This window comes from Grampus griseus (genome assembly GCF_964374135.1).
Source record: "Grampus griseus genome assembly, chromosome: 16".
NCBI classification, from domain to species: domain Eukaryota; kingdom Metazoa; phylum Chordata; class Mammalia; order Artiodactyla; family Delphinidae; genus Grampus; species Grampus griseus.
The window spans coordinates 79,322,993-79,344,260 of record NC_139010.1 but is presented as its reverse complement, the minus strand read 5'-3'; the positions used below and the strand labels follow the sequence as shown (position 1 = coordinate 79,344,260).

The 21,268-nt window shown below is 55.4% G+C and overlaps 1 protein-coding gene across 6 annotated transcripts in view; it reads left to right on the top strand.

Moving 5' to 3' along the window:
- Positions 1-21,268, top strand: part of CTBP2 (C-terminal binding protein 2) — a gene marked incomplete at its 5' end in the record, with an annotated part of 161,083 nt that overhangs the window by 122,139 nt on the left and 17,676 nt on the right. The window contains one exon of one of the 6 annotated variants that reach the window (XM_082673404.1): positions 303-1,974. The exons of the other annotated variants lie outside the window; for them this stretch is intronic. Coding sequence (XP_082529530.1) covers positions 303-1,974 — 1,672 coding nt within the window. Of the gene's footprint in view, positions 1-302; positions 1,975-21,268 lie in introns of those variants that run through there. 6 annotated transcript variants of the gene reach the window in all.

Genomic DNA, 21,268 nt, shown 5'->3' with positions numbered 1-21,268 from the left:
GGGAGGGGGGCCCGGCGGGCTGGAGGCAGCCTCCTTTCTGGGACTGAGCCGTAAAGAAAAGACCTCTGGCGCTACCATTGGAGAGTGAGGCAAAGTTACCGTGAGTGTTGTGTTTTGTCTACTAAGGTTTCGGAGGATTAATAATTTAGGCCATACTTTGAAATAGAAAACCCACAGTTGGTTGTCCCTGCTGTCTTGGAAGGGATAGAATACAGCCGGGTCTGGGTTTGATGTATGTAATTGAAGATTCGTAAAGAAAGGCTTCCTCCTCTGCCTTGGCCGTAGTCATTTTTTTTTTTCCAATGCCGGTTCCCAGCAGGCATATAAATATCGGTCGATCTCAGAGCTGGGATGCTTCCGGGTGGTACGAGGGCCCCTGGGAGATCGCTGAGGCTCTGGGGAGGAGAAGCTCCCTGACGGACAGAGGCGGAGAGGGACCTTGGTACGAGCGGCCGAACCCTGGGCTGCAGGATGTCACCATGCCCGGGGCTGCCGAGCCCTGCCGCTACCGGGAGGCCTTCTACAACTCGGTGGCCGGAAGGAAGAGCTCTGTTCCCGACTTTGCCTTTTACGACAGCAGACAGGCGGTGATGTCAGCTCGCAGGGCCCTGCTGCCGCGGGATTACTACAGCGACCCGGCCGGAGCCGCCCGGGCCCCCAGAGAGCCTCAGCACCATCACGACCCGGGAGCTGGCCAGCCGCTGCCCGGTTATGGAGCGCCGGGCAGCAGGATGACATGGGAGCCAGTGCAAGGCCGGGCCCCTGTCCTGCAGGACACCGGTCACCTGTACCGGGATCCCGGAGGTAAAATGATCCCTCAGGGACAGCGATCGCAGAGCGAGGCCCCATTGCCTGCGCGGTACTCGGGGGAGCTGGCCGACAGCAGGTTTGGGGCGGAGGCGCCCGCCTACCCTGCCAGCCAGGTCTACAGCGATGTGGGCGAGAGGCCTATGGATTCCGCCAGCGCTGCCAGGCAGGCGGCCCCCACGTGCCTGGTCGTGGACCCTGGAGCGGCTGCTGCTTCCGATGCCAGCCTGCGAACAGCCCCGGGCGCCCTGAACCGAGGCTACGGACCTGCCCGGGAAAGCGTCTACCCCAGGACGCCTTATGAGAATTGCGAGGCCGACCTGTCCGCCTACCGGGGGCCCGGAGGCAGCAAGAGGAGTGCGATGCCCGAGTTCCTGGCCTTCCTGAGGGCGGAGGGCGTGGCCGAGGCCACGCTGGTGGCCCTGCTGCAGCAGGGCTTCGACTCCCCGGCCGTCCTGTCCACAATGGAGGATGCAGACATCAAGTGTGTGGCGCCCAACCTGGGCCAGGCCCGCGTCCTGAGCCGTCTGGCCAGCAGCTGCAGGACGGAGATGCAGCTGCGCAGGCAGGGCCGGGGAGGCTCCCTGCCCCGGACGCGCTCCAGCAGCTTGAGCCACCGAAGCGAGCTCCACGGTGACTTGTCTGGTCTGGACGCCTCGGCCCTGCGGCCCCAGCCGGCGGGGCCCCTGCAGGCGACCTCCCCGCAAGCTGCAGACCCCACTCGCCGCCCCTCCAGCGCGCCATCCCAGCATCTCCTGGAGACCGCAGCTACCTACTCTGCCCCGGGGGTGGGCGCCCAAGTCCCCCACCTTCCCTCCAACTCTGGGTACAGCTCTCCCACCCCTTGCGCCCTGACAGCGCGGCTGGGCCCTACGTATCCCCTGCAGGCCGGGGTGGCCTTGACTAACCCGGGCCCCAGAACTGCCTACTCCACAGCGTACACGGTGCCCATGGAGTTGCTGAAGCGGGAGCGTGGGGCGGTGGCGTCTCCCCTGCCTAGCTCCCACAGCAGCCCCCAGCTCCTGCGGAAGCCCAACCTCCCCCCGGAGCCCTCCACCCTGCTGCCGGCCAGCCAGAGCCTCCACACGCCCCACTCGCCCTACCAGAAGGTGGCCCGGCGGACGGGGGCCCCCATCATCGTGTCCACCATGCTTGCACCAGAACCAAGTAATGCACCCCCTTCCTGCCTTTCCTCATTTGGGACGTGGAGGGGACAGTGGGGGCAGAGATTTGAGCATGGGACAGTAGGTCCTCGTGTTCCTGTTGCTCTCTGGCCAAGCCCGGAGAGACCAACCCTCCCCTGGACTTGCTCTCGCTTACACACACACTCCGCCGAACCGGGCGCCACGGCCAGCTCGCCAAGCGGCGAGCGTTCTCTTGGGTGAAATAGATTTGTGGTTCAGGCTGACCCACTGGGATGGCATTGCCTCCCCTTTTCTCTAGTTGAGCTCAAGCTGATTTGTGGATTTCCCTTTACAGTAAGGAAACACACTGTGTTTATGGGAGAAACCCAGAAATCATTCCGAACAGGATGAAACCCTCAGCTCACGAGCGGTGGCAGTTTCTCCAGTTCACGTTCAGTGGCTTTGGAGAAGGTGGGATATTTGTCCAACACCTCCCATAAATCGTTCATCGTTCACTTGCCGTTAGAAGTGCATTATAGCATGGAAACGCACCTCTGAAGGGTCTACACAGTATCAGAGGCAGAATTAATCGCTGCAGAGCTAAAAACGGGTGTGCTTCCAGAATTGTGTGTTAAACAAAGCAAGATGTTGAAAGCCCTAAGAACTCCCTGTTTCAGAAACAGACTTAGCCTCACATATTGGAAAACACGGTTGGGAATTCTGCTTACTTGTAGGGAAGAATATATTTCCAAGTTGAGGAAAGAGAGAAGGATCCTAGCTGTTCTCTTCAAAACACGAGACGAGTGTGATTGAATGCATGTGTTTCCCTGGGCGTCTGGATAAAGTTCCAGGTGGGCATCCTCCGAGCAACACTTAAGAATTTTTATTTCGACTCTGGAATCTTTCCTGGCCATTTAAGCTGTAAATCAACTTTCTTCCTTTCTTTCCCCCGTCCTCCCCAACATAGTTTAGAAAACTGAATCTTTTTTAAATGATTTTTTTTCCCCGAATAACTAGCATTATAGGGTGGAGATGGTGGGACGAAAATCGTGGTAAAAATAAGCTGTACCTTTTTGAAAATACCCCTTAACTAGCCACGGGTGGGGGCTGGGAGCCTGATCCTGCAGCTCTGAGATACTGCATTAGGCTTATCTGTTACACTGGTGAAGCCGCTGATGATTTGGCGACTCATAGACTGAAATGGCTGTTGCTTTACATGCTGACCTCCGCACACGTTTCTTTCTTATTTCCAAAGGGACGCTGGTTGGATTTTTCTGTTGTCTCTCCCTGTAGATTGTGGTTTTGTCTCATGTGTGGATTTTCTTTTTAAGTCTTATCATAAAATTTATTGGACTTTTTTTTTTTTAATCAGTGTGTGACAGGAGGAAAGTCAGACAATATTTCCCAGGCCCTGTGTCTTCCCCTTCACAGTCAAACATTCTTTCTTTGCAACCAACTAATTTGCATGGCGATGACATTTGTTGCTTCAGTAATTTCATCTGATAATGGCTGGGCTTGCAAAGCGGATCTGAAAACATATTCCTTAATTATGTGTTGCTAAGCAACGGGAGGGTTTGGTCATAATCACAGAAAGATTATCTCCACACTGAAGTCCTGGAAAGGTTTTGCTTAAGGAGGACCTGTTAAATTGCCTTCTTTTCTTCTCTTTTTCTGTTTATTTTGCACTGCCTTCTAACAAAAACAGTCGCTGTTATTTGGGTACGGGGGTGAGGGATCTTATTTAAGTTGTTTGGAGTGTGATTGTTAACACACGGTTTTGCAGACCGAGGGATATTGATTTTTGTTTCATTTGCATGGCAGCAAGCCAGTGCCAAGAAGTCTGCAGTCGGAAGTCTGCCAGCAACAAAATTTCTCTGTCAGATGATCTGTCCCGTAGCAGTGGTTCCTCTCATTCCTTCTCGAACGTTCAGTGTGTCATCATGGCCCTCCCCCCGAAAACAGTGTGTCAGCGACCGGGGTAGGAGCTTGGCTTCCCCGGGAGCTTTGAGCCTGGGTACATGGCATTTTGTGTGGCAGATTTCATGAAGTCAATAGCCAGATTGGGATCTGTCGGAAGCTACAGTCCATAACATACACGGTTAAGGAAACCACTGCGGACCTCGGGTCTAGAAACCTGACGCTCACAGGGGCAGCCCTGCCGCTGCGGCTGCTGAGCTGAAACGGGAGACTGCGACCTTCAAATCCAGATCGAGCCGCCGTGGACATTTGCGGCACAACCAGCATGAAGAAATCTTCATTCTGGTTTACGCTTAACTCACGTGTTTCCCTCTGATCCGGAGGGGCAGGGGATGCCAGGAGTTGGGCTTATCTCCTCTCTCCCTTTGGAGTGGTGAGCTGAGTGTTTGCAGTGGGCGGGTTGTTTGTTTTTAAGTGCTTGGTTTTATTTTTATATGCTTTGGGTATTTTAATTTTTTCATCTTTTGTACATTCTTAAAAGTGACTTTCCGTTTACAGTTATTACAAGATATTGGCTCTATTCCCTGTGTTGTACAGCACATCCTGGAGTAGATATTTTAACTTATATTTGCTTTTCTCGGTCCATGAACTACCTGCTTCATCTTGGTTGGCTTTGTTGCTATAAATACCAGGCTCCTGTTTGCTAGTCCGTGGACCGGGCAGTGGAGGGTGACCAGGTGAGGATGGGCCCCAGGGCAGCCCCCAGCCCCCGTGATGCGGGATGAGTGGGGCCGCATGTCAGACCCACGGGAGTATCGGTACCCAGTGGACCTGCTGTCGTTTACACACTGACCTGCTCGACTGGGGCACAAGCTGCGGAACCTTCTGGCAGCGGCTCTAACCCAGCGATGCCCCCTCCCCCCCATGTCACATGGTGTTGACCTCGGCCAAGGATTTGCCGTCGCCCGAGTCCCCCCTGTGCCGGGTGCAGCCGGGTGCATCGCGTGAACAGTGCTGCAGCCATCTTCACGGTTTTGTCCTCCGCAAATACAGCGCCACACACGGGCTGCAGGGGCCTCAGAGCTTCCAACGTGAGAGATGCAGCCCCAGCCCGCTCTCTTTCTGGCCCTTTTCAGTTTCCCTCCAGGCATTTTTCTCGATTAAGTACATCCGTGACCCCCATCTAGTTGCCGGGGGCACTGCCCAAAGACCCTTCAGGACAGGACAGGACAGGGGTGTCTGCAGCCCATTTATACTGGGGATGTGAGAGAGAGGCTGGTGGTGTCACAGCGTTATCTGTCACCAGAGCTGGTCACTTGCGTGGCAGTGTTGGATGTGATACTGATATCTTGGCACTGGTTTCCAGCACCGTGGGAGTGCGTGCCGGGTCTCCTGGGTAGGAAGTCCCATCAGAATCAGAAGGAGGATTGTTCCTGTCAGGCCCACGCACGCCTGGTGATTCTGCCCGTGTCCTTGCCTTTGGTTTTGAAGGTCCCTCTGCAATGAAGATCTGTGCTGGGGAATGGGGTCCAGACGATTCACTGGTTCTGAGGGTCATGACCCTCAAACCATCAGCCTGGAGGAGGCCACCATGAGGCCCCAAAGACACCCTCCCGCCAAGCCACCTGATCACACCCATTCCCCACCCCCAAAGCAGAGCCCGCCCAAGAAGGGTGGGCTCAGCCAGACCCCTGCCTGTCAGTATGTGGGGACCGTGCCCCTGAGCTGGCCCTGCAGAGCAACGGGATGGTGACACCAGCTCTTCCGTTGTCAGGATCCTGCAGCCTGCCCAGGGAGATGTGTAAAGGAAGTAGACCTCTCCCGGGCTGCGGTCCAGGGCAGGGTTCCTGAGCACAGACCCCTGGGGGCTGGTCCCCTCAGCACTGCCCCAGCCCCTGCCGTGTTCTGGGCTTGGGGTCAGATGTTTGGTGCTCACAAGTGGATGCACCCCAGCCTGGGCTTCAGGTGCATCCCCCCACCCTCCGCCCAGTTAATAAAAGAACAGTTACTGCAGTGTGAACCAAGGGCCAGGATAGGGACGCACGTGGGGAGCCTGCAGCACTCGGGGAAGCATCCCCGAGGAGCGTGAGTGCGCTGGCAGGGGAGGCTGAGGGCAGAGCTCGAACTCCAGAATGACCGTCAAACTGCAAGTGTTGCGGTGGGGCGAAGGGAGAGGACGCTGCCCAAACCAGCCCGAGGGTGGTTGTATGTGTAGGTGTAGCCCGAGAAGGCTGTCGCGGTCCTGGCTGTTGCCCAGTGACTCCCTGGAGCGGGCTTTCTTGAAGAGTGACGTACCTCCACGGTCAGGAAATCCTAGCCACGTGGAGCTGGCAGGGGACTCGTCCAGGGTCACCCAGCAGGACTCGCCGCCTCCTCTGGCCGGGGCCCCCCTCCCCAGCAGTCTCCCTTCCAGATGGAGCCCGGGAAGGAGCCACGTACTTCCAAGGTGCTGACAGCTAGGCCATTCCAAGTAAAACACCTGAAATAAGTCCAAGGTCGATAAAATCGACAGGCTTCTGGTTTGCTTTTGCACTTGGAGGGTCTTTCGGGCTGGCCGCTGGGTGCGGGTTTAGAGTCCAAGGTCGCCCTTTGCTTGGTTCACGCTTCTTCCCTTCCTCACTCAGGGTGCCCCCCTTTGCTGGGCCAGCTTTGAAAGTGGTGCTTTTATCACTGTCATTGTTCCTTGGTTACTTCTCAGGCCGGGAGGCAGGACTCTGGCTTTGGCGCACTCGGCTCAGAGACTCTGGGCTTATCCCACAGCGATCTGTTCCTCACAGCGGCCTGCTCTGACCTTTTGGGTGTGGACTTGGTCCTTCTGTCCATGGAGGACAGCATCTAGGTAAGCTGTGGCCTGGTGGCCTGGAGGCATCCCAGCTGCTATCTGTGCCAGGGCAGAGGGCCACGCTGCCAGGCCTGAGTCACAGAAAAGCTTAACGGGCCTTTCACAGACCTGGGTATCTGGCCCCTTTGGTCAATTCGCCTCTTCTGTGGCACCCCACCCCTAACCCTGATGGCTCAGACCCCCTCTGCAGGGGTGTGTATCAGTGATCGTACAAGGAGTGTGATCTTTGGGACTTGTGTTTGGATCCCAGTTCTCTGCCTAATAATCTGGGAATACCCCGCCCCTTACGGGTGAAATGGGCTCCCGGCCACTCGGAGGCTCTGAGGTCATTGTAGGTTTTCTGCCTAATGTGATGTGAGATGCAGAGAAGGTGGTTAATGAAGCTATTCCTTGCTGTGCTTTCCTGCGAGTTAGTTTAAAGGAACTGATCGGTGTTCTCTCAGAGGAAGATGGGGCTAAGACTGTTGCTGGACACCGGCCAGCTCTGCCCGAGCTCCCGTCACCAGACCCTCTTCGTGTGGCCTGAGCAGCACCAGGTTGCCGGGCACAGGCCGGCCATGCCCTCTCATCTCTAGATGGGCGTTTGGTCTCCCAGTTTTACAGAGTGGCTCTGAGTAATAGAGAGCGGGGCCACACTGGCCTCTGCCTTCAGGAAGTGGACTGTCGGATGTGACATTGGTCTCTAGGTGACAGTTCTGTGTATTAGTATCTCTTTCCAACCCCAACTCCTCCAGGGATGATTGCTTAGAAGAGGCGGCAGTCTCGTCCACAGCGCCGGTTAGATTTCCCAGGGGACACAAGTGCCCGGGCCCGATGCACAGGTGGGGCGAGCCTCGGTGCATTTATCTGCCCAAGAAAAGGCAAAGGCAACAGACCCCCTCGCCACATTACTTCTTCACGTGACCCTTGCCCTTGAGTGTCCACTGGACACTGGGCTTCTCTAACTTACATTCTACTGGGTGGACCTGGGTGGGCCATGGGGCCCAGGAAGCAAAACCCGAAGTCCTCACTGGCTTTTGGTATCAGACACCTGATTAGCAAATATTTTCTCCCATTCTGCAGTTGTCTTTCTACTTTCTTGATATTGTCCTTGAAGCACAGAAGTTTTCATTATCATGAAGTCCAGTTTATTTTTTTCCCCGCTGGTTGCTGTGGTTTTGGCGTCATCATCCAAGGTCGTGAAGATTTGTGCCTCAGTTTTCTTGCTAAGAGTTTTGTGTGGTGTTAGCTCTTACATTTAGGTCCTTTTGAACCATCCTGAGTCGACTTGAATCTGGAGTAAGGTAGGGGTCCCACCGCATTCTGCTGCCCGCGGATACTCAGTTGTCCCAACACCGTTTTTAAAAGAGAAAAACCAACATATACTAACATGGAAGATTTTCAGGTGTTTGGAACCTATTTCTTGTCCCTAAGATTACACAAGGCAAGAATTCTGAAGCTATTTGACAGGCTCTTTGCTAGTACATGGGTTTATTTAAGTTTAGGAAACGGAAATAATGCTTTAATCCGTAACTGATTAGCCCTCGTTAGCAATATAGAAGCTATATTAACTTAAGTGCTGCTTAAGTTAATGTGCTGCTGGGTGCGTTTTACCCACCTCTGAGGCTGGCTTCCACAAAGGACTTTTTTAGTTGTTTTTCATGTAAAGGGGGAAAAAAACCCAAGACTGGACTTTTACTGCTCCCTCCTGCTCAAGGAACAGGAAGGTACATGGCAGTTAAATTTAGCCAAACAGTGGTGCTCAGCATATGAATAAAACACCCTTTGCCAAATTGTTCGGAGAGCATAAAATCAAACCTGTAAACACGCGTCCCCACTGAGAGGGTGGGCGGTTCCTGGGGATGCGATCTGAGTGCGGTTGAGAACTGATCCCAGGAAGAGTTTGCAAATGTGAGCGGAACAGCTTCTTGTTTAAACGTGGGAGAGCTGGGTGAGAAAACTCTGGTGCAGAGTTTGTACTAGTAAATGAGGTCTCTGGGCTGTGCTCCCGGGGACGGGAGGAGAGCCCGAACTCACTCTGATGCCTGTGTTCCAAGCGCAGCTGTGTGCAGTGCTGGTGAGGCCGACGGGGAGCGAGTCCTCCCGATACTGGCTTGGTAGGAAAAGGTCGCCCCCCGCAGGGCTCAGAGGGAGCCGCTGGCCCCAAGTTGCCCCCAATACTCCTCTTGCTCTCTACCAGGACTGGGGCTGGAGAAGCCAGCCTTGAGCGCATCTAGGGCTTAACCAGCCCAATAAATAAGAAGAGTAAATGTCACCATTCTGCAGCATTTGACCACAGTTGTCTCATCTGAATTCCCAGGAAGACTGTGGGCATTTCCCCTTTCAGGATGAAAATTCTGAGGCTCAGAGAGGTTAGCACTCTTCCCCAGGTCACACAGCAGGACAGGGATTTGGGGCCAGCCTGTCTGACTCCAAACTTGTGCTTGGTCGCTGTGTCATGATGAACCACTAAGCACAGCACGTTAGGACAGCATGGGAAATTCAGCAGTGGTATGAAGTCAGGGAAGGGCGGGGGACACCAGCCCATGCTGGAAACCAGGGTCCATGTCAGCAAGAGGAAGTGAAGAGGGTGATTCCAGAGTAGGCGTCCCAAGGTGCTCTGAGGCTCACTTCCCCAAGTGTGACATTGGGAAGATGGACCTACTTACCCCCTCAGAGAGCTCTGAGGACCACATTCCATGGGCTGGCCCAGGCTTTGCACATGGGTAAGCTCAGTGCTTGTGTGGCCCCAGGGGCACCTACTGGTGCTTGCCTGTCCCTAGCTGGTGCCCTGCAGGGCTGCACTTGGATCCATGCTGTTCTTTTGCAGAGCCAAGCCCCTTTCCTCTGTACTGTGCTGCCCTCTGGAAGAGTCAAGGAAATTAATTCTTCTGTGTGATTAAATGGAATGTAAAATGTTCTTTGGTCCTAAGAGGATTAAAGCCTGGCTATCAGGAAGAGCTCTAACACACACAAGGGTAAAACTGAGTGGATGGAAAAATAAGAACAGGAAAAGATGAAGCTGGGTGATAAGGCCAGAGCCCGACACTCTCTGCAGTCCTGTGCACAAGGATAGGTGAGAATTTCACTCTGAGCTTCCTAGCAACCAAAGTAAAGAGGGAAATGAGATCTCTTGAAAGATTCACATTGCTCCTAAGATGGGACCAATGAGCCCTTTGCTCAAAAAAATCCTTTTGCTGAGCAATCACGAGCTGAATTTCTCCCGCCCTCAACAACATGTCCAAAGATTCAGCATCCGCTATAGATGTGCAGTGTTCCCTCCCCATCATGCCTCAACCTACACCCTCCCATTCACAGGCTCTACTACCTTGTGACAACTTCCTGCATCTCATCTAAAAATTTTGTTAAAATTTTTACCAGGGCCTTATCCAGTCGAAGTTGATTAGCTCATGGGTGCAGGCTTGGGGCCTGGCTGGGCTTCTCCTGCAGCAGACAGCTGACTGCCTTTCCAGGGTGTCTGCTGCTTCCTTGGCCCAGCCCTTGGTGGGCATTGCCAAGTCCACAGGGAAGTGGCGATTCTTCTCAGTTGAGGGGGCTCTGCCTGGGGAGCTGAATGCTCTCGCCAGCAGCCCAGCCTGAGCCGGTCCCTTCCCCCTCCATCTACGGTGCATAAAGCTCACCTCTCAACCTAACCGGCTTTTCTGCTGGGGAGTCGTCTATTAAATGCTTTATATTTGAAGGAATAAATATGACTTCGTGATGGGTTCTAGTGTTTTCCTACGTACTGGGCTTTGAGCCTGGATCGCTTTAGACATAAAGTTATAGAGGAAAAGAGCAGGGCGGGGACGTCCAACCAGCTGTTGCACTTGGGAGAATTGGCTTCCTGGCTGCTCTGGGGCCTAAGGGCAGCACGCTTGGCCTCTGGCCTGCCGGACAGCAAGCCTGTTAAAGGGTCCTTAGGAGTCACTTTCCTTTTGGGTTTTAGAGCCACAGGAAAAACTAAGTTATCTGAAAGCCTTGCGCTTCTTCCGTCTCCATCCCGGCCTGGTGGCTGCCGTAGCTAAGAAGCAGGGCGGTATTTTGTTTTTATGGGCCCTTGGTCCAGGCAGTACAGTTAGAAAAATAAGCCTGAGTGTGCGAGGCTCTTCCAGTGGCCTCTAGGGAGAAGGGCATCTTGTCTGTTCCTTAGGGGTCCTGGTGGAGTCGGTCCATCTGATTCCAGGTGGCTAGCCAACCAGAGAGGCAGCAGCCCAGGAGGGCTCAGGGCGTGGAGCACGCGTAGGCCTACCTGCTCTCCTAGTGACGCGTGTGCCGTGGCCCCCTGTCGACCTTGGCCCGGCGAGCCTGGAGGGCCAGTGTTGTTCCACTGCTGCTTCCTGTGCTTTGGAAGGAAGGGCCCTTCCAGGCACCAAGAAGAGTGGGGTGTCCTGGCTTGGTTGGCACCCCCTCCAAGGGGTTCCCTGGCCCCGGTCTGTCCCGACAGAGCTGAAGCCCACCTGCTGGGTGCCAGGCCCCTCCAAATGCTCACCTGGAGAGGGGTTGGGGCAGGTGATTTATGCTGTTAGTGGGTTGACTGCAGCCTCCACTGGTCCCACCAGCCCGGCATGAGCCCATCACAAACAAGCTGGTGGCGCCCAGGTCAGTGTGGGCCTGCAGCACCTGCGTCTGCCAGACTCCTGGCATCCGTTTGTTCTTTTCTCATCTTTAGTTCACTTTATTTGTCTTAAACATCCCCTTCTGTTGTTGCCATGGACACATTTTTAGAACTTGAGAAATAACTCAGGTGAAATACCCAGTGGCCTCCGCTGGCGGTCCCCATGCCGTGGGCAAGGCCTTCCTGGAAGTCCCCGAGGCTCAGAGGCTCAGCGCATCCCTTCTCAGCCCCCGGCCAGGGGGAGACACCGGTCTGGGCTGCTCGGCTTCCCCACCCAGTGTCGGGGCTCCGGGCAGGGCGTGGATTTCTGAACACCTCCCGCTTGGGGGAGGCTATGGGTGGAGAACAGACTTTGTGGGCCTCGCATGTGGTCCTTGGAGTTGCTGCTGAGTTTGGCGTTGATAAGAGAACCAGCGATTGCTCCCCCATCCAGGACGATGCTCTCAGGGCGGCAAAGCACCGTCTCCTCTTCCGAGAGGAGACAGTGACCCAGCAGTGCCAGCACGGGTGGCTTTTCCTTTGGTGGTGGCCACACACTCACGAGGATGGTCTCCTACCGCAATGCCCTGGTGTCCGGCACCATTAAAGAGCTAATTGTTAAATGAATCTCTGCGCAGTAACGGAAGAAGGTGGCCGAGGAGGCTGTCTGGGCAGGGCTCTGCGCGCAGGCCTAGCGAGATTGCCCAGCACTTGTGGCGAAGGGCGTGGACCGGGTTTTCCCCAGGCTGACTGAAACCTCAAGGAAACAAACATGGTAACTCGCTACACACTGCGGGTGTTTTCTAGCAAGATGCTGCCGTGAGGAGCTCTGTCCTCTGACGAGGCCTGATGGCCCGACCGTCTCTGCAGTTACTGTTTAGAAGGGACAGACCGTGTCCTCCCTCCATCTAAGGTGGTGACTGGGTGTGAGAGGCCCACGACACCGAACAGCTGTGGGTCACCTGGGCCCCGGCTCTGTCTTGTCCACATGGCCCAGAGCTGGTCAAAGCTCAGTCCTCTGAGCTCATCCAGCCCCGAGGCCCTGAGGCTCCAGTGCCGCAGCCCTGCCTGGCCAGAGGCCACTCCAGGTTGCTCCTCGTAAGGACGGTCCCGGAGGGCACGTGGAGTCCTGGCTTAATCCTTTCAGGGGCAGAGCAGAGGTCAAGGGCCAAGCTGACATCTTCTGGACCAGGTTTCTTATCAGCCGGGCCCCTGGGTGTAGCTGGGTCTTAGGACTTTACAAAGTGAGTGTGTGTCCCCGAGAGTGGCTGGGGGAGGGGCCGTGTACTCATGGGTCACTTTCCCCCTGTGGGGGCTTTGACTTGCCTGCATGTAGCCTTCCCATCTCCATGGTTCTGCGGGCTCCAGGGGCGAGCAGCAGACCGCAGGGGCTTGGGGTGGGCCCTGGGCGCGGCTCAGCTTGGGAGGAATGAGTGGAGGGTGGGGGGGCTTTGTTTCTTCCCTGGCGCCACAGGGTTACATTGCATGGCAGTTACCACCCCAGCGATTGACCCTTAAGGCCTCAAAATCCAGAGTGACCCCCAAGGGGGAAGGTCCGTCTCTACTACGAGAGACAGCAGACGATGCTTCTTGATTTATGATTTATGAATTCCCAGCCGAGCATCTGTAATTGGTAGGCAAGCCAGTGCTGGGGTCAGAGGGGGCACCTGGAGACCTGCCTCAGCCTACTGAGGTGAGAGCACCTGTCTGTCATCACAGTGGGTGGGTCCCAGGGCCGGGCAGGTGGCATCTGTCGCTCTGTCAGCATCAGGCGTGTGCAGTTTGATCCCCAGGGAGATGTAGGAGTGACATGTGATCGTCCGCGGTGAGCCCTGGGGTTGAGGCTGAGCCGCTGAGGTGAGACGGACCTGGCCCACCACGTGGTCACTCTGTGACCTTGGATGAGCTGCTCTCACCGCACAGTCTCTGCTTCCTCGTTGGCAGGACAGCAACCGCTCTCAAGGAGTTTGCCTAACACAGGGTTTGAATAAGTGCAAGAGAAGCACCCAGAGCAGCAGCCCTTCTAAACAGGCGAGAACCCACGGGACTGGCTTCACCTCTTCGTCCTGGTGCCCCGTGGACAGTGTCCTCATACCTGCTTGCCGTCTCCCAGCTACCCAAACCTGGGGTTGCCTGCGTGGGCGGGTTTGGGATGTGTAGGTGATTTTATTGATGCAATGAAAGATTGCGAGTCAATTAAGGAGAAATGTCTGAGGGCAGCGGAGCCAGCTGCGTGACCTACTACTTCACAACCTGAGGCTGGTCTCGGGTGTTTCCCAGCTCCCAGGCACGTCCCTGTTCATTCTGGTCTGATGACTGTGGTGGAGGGACCTCTGGGCTGCAGAGCGCTGTTTTAATCTGCAGGTGACGCTGAGCCATGGGGGGGGGGGTTCTCTCCAGCGAGCTCCAGAGCAGCTCAGGGCTTGGAAAGCCGCCCTAGAGTTCAGAATCTCAGGGTTCCCGGCTCGTAAGCTGGGACCAGAGTGGAGCGCCACCACGGGGGAAGGGCAGGCCCTGGACGCCCACCTCACAGCCAGTCTCCGCCTCCTGCTGTGGCGCTGGCGGCCAGTGGCTGGGGGTAAAGGTGGGCCCTGACCAAGGAGCAGTGGTGAGCTTGGCTGGCTGAGCCCTGTCTTCGGGTCAGTGCCCTTGAGGAACACTGAGACACAACGTTGAGGATCCTGTCAGTGAGTGGCCTGAGAGCCCCCTTTTGCCCTTGAGAAGTTCATGGCCTATTAGCTGTGGTCTAGGGCGAGGTCCTGAGGCTCCTCTCTTGGACAGGCTCAGAGGAGCTGCCATAAGGAAGGAGGGCCTGGGGGAGGCACAGGCCACTGGGGTGCCTTCTGACTCCTGGCAGTCCCGGTGGAGACAGGGCAGTCCCGTAAGAGAATGAGTGCCAGGGGATTCTATCGGAGCTGTTTGTTGGAAAGGAGGTGCAGAGCATGTGTGCTCCCGGCCAGAAGGGGCAGCCAAGGTTGTCCCCCGCCCCAGGCATAAGCTACCGGTCACTTGTCCCTCCAGGGACTATCCCCCTGTGTTGAGAAGCATGCAGAGGTGTGGCCTCACCTGGACGGGAAGCCACTGGGTCCTCGCACCTGGGGATCTGCTGTTCCCCAAGCCCAGAGCCTCCAGCCCTTGCACCCAGGCCACGTCCCTTTATCCCTCCGGTTCTGCAGGGCCACCCATGTGAGGCTGGGCCTTTGAGGGAAAGCAGACCATATATCACGTTTCCCCCAAAGCAGAAGCAGGGCCGAGCGTCCTCGGCTGCTTTGAAATGTGTTCCTTGGCGGCGTATTTGCTTTTCGGTGACGCCCTGCATGGTTCTTTCTGGCCCGGTCAGTTGGGAGGGAAAGAACCTGGTCTGAGTGGGTGCTGTTTGCCCTGCCCCCAGTGGGAAGCACCAGCTTTCCAGACAACATCAGGCGCTTCTTCAGGGCAGAGGGCTTCACCAGGAACACAAGAGGCTCCCTTGGGACTCGGGAGGGTGAAGGAGCCCAAACACTGACGACCAGGAGCCACCCTGGAAAGGGCGCATCCGCGCGGCACGGGGGGCGCGTGGGCTCCAGGCAAGCCCGCCCGGCCAGCGTGCAGGTGTCTAAGAGAACGGGTTTAATCAAGAGATAAAGGGTTCTGGTTTTGTTTTTAAGCTCTGCTGGGCAAAGGAAAAGTATCGCTCGCTTTTCTCTGTTCTGGTTCCCCGGTGTGGTATGGACCCTGCACCGTTCAGGCTGCCGGGACAGTTTCCCTGGGCAGCTCTGAGGAGTCAGTTAAAGTACAACAAATGCTTGTCTTTCTGGAGGTACAGAAGTTATACTTTTTTTTTTTTTTTTTAACTAGATGATGTGCGTCCCACAAGTCTAGACCTCTGCTTAAAGGACACACCTCATGCGTGCACGCTGGGTTAGCAGTGTTCACCCAGCAAGCCTTGAGTGGGGAGGGGACAGCGGCCGGGGCTCTTGGGAGCCTGGGAGCCAGCTGCCTGCTCGGCCGGCTCTCTGCCCAGCTCTTACCTGAGCTACATGGCCTGAGAGCATCTCACTTGGAGGCCGTGACTCGTTAAGAGCCATGTTGTATTTAGGAAACTAATCTACTTGTCAGGGCACTCTGTAGCCATCTGTGGACCGAGCCTCCAGCTGCTTTTGCAGAGAACACTAAAATCAGGGCTGAGGAGTGGCTTCAAACCAGCTGCCCCCCCGCCCCTGCCCCCATGGAGCACACCCAGCCTGCCAGGAGCCCCCTTAGCGTGGGTCACCCCCAACAGCCCAGCCCCTGGGTGCTCAGAGGGCCTGGTGAGGCCACATTTCCCCACACTTGTGTTCTTTCTTAATAGCTTTGTTGAGACGTATAACTCAACGCCTCTACCATTCACTGAACGTGCCAGTGTCGTGGTGATTAGTATATTCACAGCGGAGTAGAGGAGCCCGGCTTCCGAAGACCAGGTAGCATTCAAGTTGCGATAGTCGTAGTGAGGAGAGGGCTGCGTGTGCAGTGACACTGGGCCTCCTTCCTACCTGGCTGTAACACTCATCACGGGGGCCTGTGGGCAGTGCCTGCACAGGAATACTTACGAGATAACTTGGGTTCTGCTCCAGACCACCACGATAAAGCAAATGTCGCAAATACAGCAAGTTATACGCACACTTTTTGGTTTCCAGGTGCGTACACAAGTTATGTTCACACTATACTGTAGTCTGTAAAGTGTGCAACAGTGTTGTCTTTAAAAAGTGTTCGCACCTTAATTTAAAAATATGCAGGAAATGGTGACAGTAGACTTACTCAACACGGGGTTACCACAAACCTTCAGTTTGTTTTAAAAAAAACAAAACAACAACGCGGTATCTGCAAAGTGCAATGAAACGAGATGTGCCAATAGTTGCTGATACACACAGTGACGGCACGGCCATCTGCACTTTCGTTAAAAAATATTTCACTCCTTTTTATTCCCCAGTGCTGGTTTTAAGCCAGGTTGTTCTTATCTTCAACCTTTAATCCCGCTGTTTTTCTAGTACTTGACTTGGGGCTAGCGCTCAGTCAGGGTCGAGTGAAAGTTTCCTGCTGGGCAAGGTTCTAGATGGCTGGGTGTGTTGGCACTGCAGAGCTAAGGTTAGCTGGCCTGTGCCCACCCCTCGGGCGCCTCAGGAACCCTGTCACCTTCCCAGGCCTTGGTGCCCTATGTGCGGAGCGAAGAATAGAAAACTTCCTTCCAGAGAGGGAGAGACTGACACGAGACTCCCAGTGACCAGGCCGTATGATTCAGCATCAGATAGGGCTTCTAGGGTGTTCCAGGGGAGAAGAGCTGGGGGTTCATTCAGGAAAGTGAGGAGAGAGCTGTTTCAAAAGGCCACACCAGAATCCTGAAACCACAGCTGCCCAGGCCTTGGAGAAGGGCCCTCGCGAGTGCCGTGGGGGAGAAGCAGCCTAACCCATCACTGGGGGAGGGAGAGAGGGGCTCCGGCCCTGACATAAGGATCCTGTGACAGTGAATTCATCATTACTGAACTGTCCGCAGCTTGATCCCTGCTTGGGGCACCTACCCTGCACAAGTCCATCCCCTCTGGGATCTCTCACCTTGATCTGTCCTGGCAAGGCCTGGGGCCAGGCCTCGGGGGGTTTCTGCGGCACTGGCGATGGGTCCCTGCTGGTGGAGGACAGGTGGGCTCACCGCCTTGGCCTGGCCTTGCTGGGCACGTCAGCTAGCTATTGCTTTGTGGCCGATCACTCCGGAACTTCCTGGCTTCTAGGCAGCTGAGCTCAGCTGGGACTGGCCTCCCCACCTCAGCTGGGACGGCTGGGCCCCAGCCCCAGGGTCCTTCCTCCCAGGGCCTCCCAGCTCCCAGCTAGTCTCAGGCTCCTGTGTGAATTTGGATGGTGTGACGCTGACCCCGGAGGCCCAGCCTTGGAAGAGGTGCCGCAGCACCTCTGTCACTCTGTGTAGGTCAGACTGAAGTACGAGGCCAGCACATTTCCTGGGGCTGGGGAGGTGGATCCCCCTCTTGGCGGGGGGAGCAGCAGAGTCACATTGGGAAGGGGGCAGGTGTCACAGGCCATCGGGAACAGTGCCAGGTACAGGTGAGGTCCTTGCTGTGAGGGGGTGGGTGCAAACCCAGGCACCTGCCACAGAGCCGAGCCCCCCTCTGGGGTCCCTCTCCCCTTCCTCTCCAGAAGTCCACCCTTCTCAGCAGAACAGAGGGCTGTCCTGGAGTGACTGAGGAGGTCTGCGGTCTGCTCCTGGCTGTGGGGACCTTGCGTCCTTCCCCTGGGGCCTCCTTATGTCTCCCTGCTTTTTCCCATGCTCACAGTATTGGTGGAATGTGTGGAACATTGACCTTCACCTTCCTTTACCCATTCCAAGAGGAGGTTGAGCGCACTTAATTAAGCTTGGCCAGCAGATGTCAGCTAGCCTTGCAGGGCAGCCCTCAGGGCATTGTGGTCAACAGGGACTCTGAGGCCCAGAGTGCTGGGATCAATTAGTGATGCCTGCCATGAGCACAGAAGAAGAGTGGTTGTGTATTTGCATCCGTTGTCCAGGTTTGCTTTACTTCCTCCTCTTCCTCAGCCCTGAACACACCAAGGTTCATCATGGCCGTTCAGCTCCAGCCTGCATTGAATTTCAGGATGTTCCGATTTCACCTGGACTGTATTAGACAAGTTGATTTCCACATCTCGGCCCTGATTGAAACGGACTTCACGCTGATTCTGTTTTAATTTTAATTTAATTTTATTTTTTGGCTGTGCCGCGTGGTTTGTGAGATCTTAGTTCCCTGACCAGGGATTGAACCTGGGCCCCCGACAGTGAAAGTGCAGAGTCCTAACCACTGGACCGCCGGGGTATTCCCTCATGTTCCAGATTTGAAGTACCTTTTGAGGAGAGCTGTTTCTTCCATAAGCCAGATTCCCTGTGTGTTTAGAGGTCCCTGAGGGAGCATCCACGTCTGGTTCCTCTTTGGGTCCCTAGAACCAGGCCAGGCTCTCACATGTCAGAGCTTGGAGGTAAGGAATTGGGAAGGAATGAGGATGGATGGGGTCTCAGGGTCCACTTGGAGAGGGCAGCCTCGGCCTACACAGCTGACGAGCAGCTGGAAGCCCGTGGGCCGACGTCCACTTCAGTAACTGCCCTTTACTTCCGCCCTGGCCAGGAAGCACGCTGTGATTCTATCAGGTCCTAAAGCCAGAAACTGCTCTGGGTCCTCAGCCTCCGGGCTGGAGGTACACTGTTCCTTGGTCATCACCTCCATCCCGAGACGTTTCTGCCCAAGATCCTGGGCCAGCAAGAAAAGGCTCAGTCCCCCTCGGGCCAGGCAGGGCACAGGCAGGAGGACACCTCCTGGAGCGGGGAGCTATTGGATGCAAAACAAGACGTGAAAAGCGAGGCAACCTGAGAAAAATCGGGTTCTCTGCTGTGCGGGGAGAGCATATCTGCACTTGACCGAGTTTTTAAAACCAAACTGCGGCCTGGCCACATCCCAGATTGGCCCGGAGGTGTGGGAGGGAAGTGGACGCAGCTCTCTCGGCCTGGGAGAGCTGCCCAGGGACACCGCAGAGAGGATAGTTTGTCAAATGAAAAGGCAGATAGCAGTGTGGGAACAAAGATGAGATTTCCAACGGTAACTGCATTTTTTTTTTAACCTTAAAATAGTGCCACGCTTAGCACACATTTTTTTTTAAATATCTTTATTGGAGTTTAATTGCTTTACAATGGTGTGTTAGTTTCTGCTGTATAACAAAGCCACTCAGCTATACATATACATATATCCCCATATCCCTTCCCTCTTGCGTCTCCCTCCCACCCTCCCTATCCCACCCCTCTAGGTGGTCACAAAGCACCGAGCTGATCTCCCTGTGCCATGCGGCTGCTTCCCACTAGCTATCTGTTTTACATTTGGTAGTGTATATATGTCCATGCCACTCTCTCACTTCGTCCCAGCTTCCTCTTCCCCCTGCCCCGCACCCCGTGTCCTCACGTCCGTTCTCTACATCTCCCTCTTTATTCCTGCCCTGCCACTAGGTTCATCAGTAGTTTTTTTAGGATTCCACATGTGTGTGAGCAGCACACATCTTAGTGCGAATCACTGCCTTGCGGCCGCTCTCTAGACCACGCATTCCCCTTCACCTGCTCACATCGTCCCTCCTGTGAAAGGCGAGGGGAGCTGCTGTGGGGTGGGCACCTCCCCGGGGTGTCTGGGACAGTCGTTGCCTTCCCTCACTTCGCAGAACTGCTTTCTGAGTCAGCTCCAGCCAACTGCAGAACATTTGTTGTTGACAGTTTAGAGCAGTTTCTACAACATGGATAAACATGTTTACAAAGCAAGGGAGATGTCTCACCCCAACATGAGGCTCCGCAGCCTCCTTTCCCAGGCGGGATTCTGCCACCGCAGGCCCTGGGTGGTTGGGTAGACCCCTCAACACAGCCACGTTTCCGAGTTGAAAGCCGAGTCTCAGACAGGGGCTCATTTATGTCCCAAGGTCAGCATCTGGTTCCCGGTTTGGCCCCAGTCACGAGTTGCAGCTCTAGGTCATGGAAATGCAAGCCTGTGAAATATGCCGCTTATCGGACCCTAGATCTGGTTCTGTGTCTGGCCTTCTGGGGATCAGACTGCTGAGCCCAGCCAGTAAGGGTTGAGCTGTGCTGCTTTGCAGGAAGTGGCCTTTGAATTGGGGGAGCAGCTGCGTTCGAGGGGAAGCTGTTCTTTGGGTGGCAGGAGACAAGAGCAGACCCTTGGGAAGTGGTTCAGGCTAGAGGGCTGCCGCTGCGGGCCTGGTGTGTCCTTCCCTGCCCACTCCGGACCACACCGGGCCTTGTGTGGCTGCGTCTCCTTCTCCCCGCGTGGCCGCCTGCACGTGAGGATGGGCGCTGGGCACGCTGCCTTCCAGGCCACCGCGCTGGTCCTGGGAGCTGAGAATCCGTTTGATTGATTGCGTCCAGAGCCTCGTGCTAAGTGTGCCGGGCAGTTCGCCGTTTGTCTCAGGTCTTCCTAAGGCCTGCACGGCTCTCCCATCTGTGGACCTTTCCAGGTACTTGTTCTGGCGTCAGCTGTCCAGACGACTGGTGCCGCCCAGAGGATCCTGGCAGCTGCCTTTGGGCAGCAGTGAAGATCTTTGGGTGGACTTGGGCTGTGTGGTGGGAGGTCCTTTTCCCTCAGTGGTCCCAGCCCCAGGTGTGTGTCCTTTGGGGGCCTCAAGGGGTAGTCCCGCTGTACTTGGCCAGCCCCAGTCAGGTGAGCAAGGAGGTGACCCTGCACAGGTGTGGCCATCCGTACATGTGACCGTCATCCCGTTATCGCAGCCAGCCTAGCATGGGGGTTTAGAGGCTGCTGTGGTGTTGGGATGCTTCATAAAATCTGGTCCATTGTTAAAAGAGGGCTCTCTGGGGACTTCCCTGGCGGTCTAGTAGTTAAGACTTTGCCTTCCAATGCGCAGGGGGTGCCGGTTCGATCCCTGGTCAGCGAGCTAAGATCCCACATGTCTCGTGGCCAAAAACCCAAAACATAAAAACAGAAGCAATATTGTAACACATTCAATAAAGACTTCAAAAATGGTCCACATCAAAAAAATCTTAAAAACAAAAACCCACAAAAAACCAAAGAGGCCTTTCTGCCTGCTGGGTCAGACACAGTTATTGCAGGCACTTCCCCTTGGCGTAAAACTGCTCAATAACTGAAATCTGAAAGCAGCAAAATCATGTCCCTGAGACAGTTCGGTTCTTGAGTTGCAAGCAACGGAAACCGACTCAGACCTTAGAAAATGACGCATGGTTCTGTAGGAAGGATGTCAGCTGAACTCACACGGTGTCCAGAAAGGCCAGAAAATGGGTCTCAGAAACACCACAGGGCAGCTTTGCGTGGCAGGAGTACGTCATCCCTTTTAGCCAACAGCAGCCCTTGCAGCCTGTGTCGCCTAGGGAAGGAGCAGTTCCAAGACGAAATCTGGTGCTGTTATCCAGATAAGGTGGCATCAAGCCTGGGTGGCCAAAAAGTTACCGAAGTCCTCCCTGGGGCCCACCCCTTT